This window comes from Priapulus caudatus, unplaced genomic scaffold (assembly GCF_000485595.1).
Source record: "Priapulus caudatus unplaced genomic scaffold, Priapulus_caudatus-5.0.1 Scaffold493, whole genome shotgun sequence".
In the NCBI taxonomy this organism is placed as follows: Eukaryota; Metazoa; Priapulida; class Priapulimorpha; order Priapulimorphida; family Priapulidae; genus Priapulus; species Priapulus caudatus.
In genome coordinates, this window is record NW_014577554.1 from 136,255 (window position 1) to 142,094 (window position 5,840).

The 5,840-nt window shown below is 45.6% G+C and overlaps 1 protein-coding gene across 1 annotated transcript in view; it reads right to left on the reverse strand.

The window, feature by feature from the left end:
• LOC106810986 (otoferlin-like) overlaps nucleotides 1-5,840 on the reverse strand; it is a 54,731-nt gene that overhangs the window by 41,515 nt on the left and 7,376 nt on the right. Inside the window, exon 3 of the mRNA XM_014814493.1 lies at nucleotides 831-946. Within this exon, the coding sequence (XP_014669979.1) occupies nucleotides 831-946 (116 nt within the window). The remainder of the gene's footprint in view (nucleotides 1-830; nucleotides 947-5,840) is intronic.

Consider the following 5,840-nt stretch of genomic DNA (forward strand, 5'->3'; position numbering starts at 1 on the left):
ATTCTCTCTCTCTCTTCTCTCTCTCTTTTTCTTTCTTTCTCTCTCTCTCTCTCGCTCTACAAACTACCGCGTTATTTACATACCGGATGATGGCTGCGTAACAGCTTAACGCCCAACACCCACCCCACCCACGCGTTCATCCCACACACCACACCACCGCACCGCACCCGCACCCACCCGACCGATACATCGCACCACCCCACCCCACCCCCGCAACCCACCCACCGACCGGTACCCACCCCACCCCACCTCATCCCCACACACCACACCACCCACACCACCCAACCCACCCTCCCTCCACCCCACCCACCCCACCCCACCCCACCCCATCCCACCCCACTCCACTCACCCTCCTTCCCCCACCCCACCCCACCCCACCTCATCCCACACAACACACACACACACACACACACGCATGCGCGCACGCGCACACACACTTCCCTTTCAGCTAGAATGCGGGATCGCACACGCTGGGCGTAATATAATAAAAATAAGTGCCGCAATACTGCGCGCGGATTTGATAAAGCTTGATATGATATTCAGCGTAGATGTGGCAACATCTCACCCTTCAATGTCATCCTCGTCCTTGTCTGTCTTTGGGGGAATCTGTAAAATATATAAAACATTAAATGAAAAACCCCCATCTCAAATATTACGTCACTGTTTACCGATCCGATCCGATAAGATATCAACGTGTTATAGGAAATCGATTCATTCCTTTAGGAATAATTTGCAAAAAGTGTAACAATCCCCGTGTCCAAAAATCGTGTGCTCAGATTGTTACTAAAAACGACGGTAGATGGCGCCAGCTACACGCTGCGCAGACGAACCTTGACGGCGTCTCCCTTGCCGATGACGGAGATGTCGCACTTCAGGTAGCCCTTCGGTCCGCTGGAGATGTCGTGAGGGTCGGTCAGCAGCGCCCATTTGTGATAGAACTGATGATCTAATGGAGAAAGTATTTGTCATCTCGGGGAGTCTAACGTAGTTTGATTGTTAGGTGCGATATATGATGCGAGAAGGCATGTACTCATACTACATACTACATAGACATTTGATCGATAGACTTTATGTATAGATACTTTACATATATATATAGGTCATTATATACAACAGATATATTAAAAAAAATCACACTAGTAGAAATTCAGATTATCTCAAATTGCGATTGAAAATTTAATAAAAAAAAATATCATCGTTTTCTCTTTAGACAGTAAAGATTGTATCGCGACTCGAATATGTTGTGATCCACGTTTTAGAATATTACACTGGCATGAGAATAACATAGATTTTTTACGGAAACAAAAAAATCTCTACATTTTTTACGTGCACGTGTGCATTCTGTAGTCGATTCAGTAACTGCATTTTATAAGGTAATTAGTTACTGTAGCTACAGGCGTATTCACATTAACAAACAGTCAAACACAGAATAATTGTGCAAAACCTTTTATGTCAGATGAGGTATTTTATTTTTCATTAATTTTTTTTCCTAAAATTTCATTATTATTTTGCATTAACACGTTTCCTTGCCGATCCGTTTAATGTTCTCCGTGAAAGCGCACAGCAACGCCCCCCTGCGGCGACAAACTTAACTAATTGCGATTTCTCATTTCATCATATTCAATAATCCCATCCATTTTAAAACTCCGCGTACCTCTTTAGCCTTGCCGTCGGCAATAAAATGCTGCCTTCCCAAGTTTAACTTCCGCTATCCCCCTTTATCTATCTCCTCTTTCTTTATCTCCCTCCCCCCGCTCCTCTCTATATCCACTCTTTATCTATAGGGACTCATTGATTGGCATTCTGTCGGTGCTATGAAGCCATCTGTGTAAACAAACTCAGAACACACTGCCATCTTCACTTCAGAAGAGCTTGCACATCGATAGATTCAATAAATCGGCGTTCGTCTCTGATGTTAGCGGGGAAAAGAGTTATTGCCCCAATATTCCCCCCTCCCCTTTCTTCTTCCCTTTCCCCCGTTCGCCGTGTATATTAAAAAAATAATCGCCGGCAATTATGAATCTCGGTGCAGGAAAACGTGGATGTTAATTTATCTAACTCGGTCGTAGGAAACCGATAGTATCCGCTGCCACGGGCTATACGGTCGATCGGAAGGAAAAAGTCTATTGATTACTGACTACTTTCCTCTCTGGCATTTAAGTTATTCGGAATTTCTCGAGCTCTAGTTTTTAAATTTTTATTTTTTTTAAACTTTTATTACTTGCAATATATTTCCGAGAAGCATTTATCCCGTAACGGTGTAAACAAACACGTAGTTTGAAGAACGAACAGCAAGAGCAAACACATTAACACGTAGCAAGCACGCACACGCACACCGCACGCAGAATGAAAAACACACACACGGAGAGATCTAGATACCGAACTATATAGAACATCGAGAAAACGACGGTAGCTTGCGCTGATAGAGTCTATGTCTCCCTGGGTACTGCTGGAACGTACCCTGGTAACTATCTGATATGGTTAGGGTTAGGGTTAGGGTTAGACAGAGAGATTTCACGGATATCCGGCGTGCGCCCAAGAGGGCGCTCCGTCGCAGTTATACGTTCATTGGTTCTTCCCCTACATATATACCCATTGCGATTTAATTAATGGCAAATTGCCAAAATTAATATACGAACATATATTATAATATTATATATAATTATTACAACAATAACTAGATTTCCGTCGGATATACTTGTATTTGTATACGCGTGGTAGAGCTACCTACGTGGGTAGGGGTGTAGAATGTACCACTACTGTGATTTTTTTCCCGTGCCGCTCGCATAAACTTAGGCTTGTCATTAGTTTTTTTGGCATCTTGTCGTAACTTGCCGGTCTGCACACGGCCATTTTTTTTCGTTGACTTTAGTTGCAGACTTTAGAATCTGCCCGCCGCGTCGCATATAGCAATAGCAAGCATGTGTGTGTGATGGACACTGATCTCACGAACTCGTGGCGAATGTGTGATGACGTCGCACGCGTGACACGCGCCCCATTCGGCAAACTTCGGTCAACTCCGTCACTCTCCGTTATTTCGCTCCACTCGGCTGTAACACGCATTACGATTTGTTACCCGTCGGAGAATACCCGTAGTAGCGACGAGGACTAATATATATATATATATATATATATATATATATATACATATATACATATTATATATATAGCAACCTGCGTTATACAGCCGAGGTTAGACGTAGAGGCACGAAATCGGCCGAAGTATGCCGAGCGGCAGCGCCCCCTACACGTAGAAACGCACACTACTGTCACTCACACTCATCCCTATCTGCCACCACCACCACCACCACGCCCCTGCTTTGTTCATCATTAGCCCCCGCGATACGTGATTACGTCCTATGTTTTGTCCTTTTTGTAGGCGTTGCATTCACGTAGTGTGTTACGTAAGGGCACCACTATAGGAACCTTTAAGATGGACATCGCCACAGTGTATATCACTAATGGTACATTCGTGTTGCCCCTGGCACCGTTCGTTCGTTGATTGTTTTTTCGCTATTACTGTCGCCTAGCAATCGTTGTTCTGCATTTTTTCGCATCCGTTTTTTCCTCGCATCGAGCTTGCATGCGTCTCGGATCCTATTTGGGTCGCCTTCTTGTGTGTGTTGTGCCTGTCTACACGGACGCAGACAAATTCTGGATGGCCGTAGCAGCCACCATAGAATTGTCTACCATCGCATGCCTTATACTCACACGTTCCTGTATATTTACCGTAAGATTGGATGAATGGTGTCAGCACCATACATATTGGCACCTTTCCCCCAATTCTTACGTCATGTATATATATATATATATATATATATATATATATACATTGACCTACTACTATGCGTGTCCACAACTGTCTGCATTACTTGATCTATTGTACGTTTAGTTTTTGGAGCAGCGTACTAGAAGAAACAATACAGTGTCGGGTCCGCGAGAGAGAAGCGAACACATTTCCGCGTCGTGGAGCTTACGACAGAATTTGCTAGATCGACTTTAGATTGCTTACGGCGCAATTATTATTATTCAATTAGCCACGAATAAAATTACGTACAACGTAAACAACGTATATACGGACAATTAAGAAATCAATTTTTTAATGAAAATTACGAAGAAAGTAATTGACAATAAAAACAGAAAAAAGTGGCCGGCACTTGAGGGCGCCACGGTACAACCGAGAGGGCGCTGTATTGTTTCCGGTCGGGCGCGTCTGCTGCCACACTTTAGCGCGCCGCGGAAAAGGTAAGGTTCTGCTGGCGCGCTCAAACCTTCTCCCCTCGAGAGACGATGCCGATATGAGGGCTTTCTCACGTTTGCTCTGCATGTGCCTGTAAAGGCTTCTGCTACTCTCTCTCTCTCTCCAGGTCTTACACTCTAGGAATATAATACGCAGAGGCAAAACTTTGGGTCAATTTCGATGTGACGTTGGAATGGTGTTCTCAGCGACAGGTAACACGAGATAAAACCTCACATCGCGCAAGAACTGGGACAAAAATAGACGGCTCCTTGTTTTTTTCCCAGCTTAGCTCGCTGCAACTGCCTTTGGCCGGATGTTATACGCATGAACCCAGTCTATAGAATGATGAGAAAAAAACGAGATATTATTGATGCATTGTAGGTATTTTTTTAGATAACATTTTTAGATATTCGCTTTCTGTTTCGTTACCAACAGCAACCCTCCTGTGTGAGGTTTTCAAATATTCTGGTTAAGGAATGGCTTTCTTCGCGCATGCTCATACATACGCCTACACACGCGCGCACACACACGCCTACACACGCGCGCACACATACGCACATGCGCGCACACCCCAAACACAGCACACAACACACACACACACACACACACACACCACACGACACGCACAACACGCACACGCCACACGCACACGCAACACGCACACAACCCACACACACACACACAGCACACACACACACACACACACACCACACACACACACACACACACACACACACAACACCACACACAGCCTACACACCACCACACACACACACACACACACACCACAACACACACACACACACACACACGCACGCACGCACGCACGCACGCACACACACAACAACACGTACACGCACACACACACGCTATCATTTGCTTAGCTAATGATTTGGAATTTGAACCAGCCTCTCGTCATTTTCTTCTAGTTTTTTTGCCTCTTTCGCTTCGCTGAAATCAATAAATAGTATACGGAATCTTTTTGAATAGTAGAATTTCTCGAATGGCAGAAATTTTTCTTTTTGCTGATGCTTCTGAATTGAAAAGATTTTTTTACGCCTTCGAGCCCTACATCTATAGCACGCGTAACACTGAAAGGCAATCGCTAGCACGTGAAATAGCCCAGTTCTTGCCAGGTAGAGGGCGTGCATTGCTGTTGTGTACGTATGACGTCAGTGCCGGCGTATGTCGCCAGCCGAGCGAGTGTGCGTCACCATTGCTCGTCTGTCGCCCGCGTCGCGCGGTGGTTGTCATGGTAACCGCGCGACGCGGGTGGCGCAGACGAACTTGTCACCGCGTTCGATTCTCTCTCACGCACGCGCGCTGGGACAGACGCACGGTGCGCCGTAGTCTGTACCAGAGTCTGTAACGAAAGAAATCTCTGTTTTTGTAGCAACGTCCGTGGGTATATCTGGTGTGTGTGCGTGTACAAGCTACGCTGCCAGGGTCTATGGCTACGTGGGTCTACACTGTCGGAACGTACTCTTGGTACGGTCCGTATACCGGAACGTACCCTGGTACTATCTGATATGCCTGGACGCGTACCTCGCCTACTCCACTAAACGAGTCTAGGGAGTCGCCATACGCTACATCCTTAACG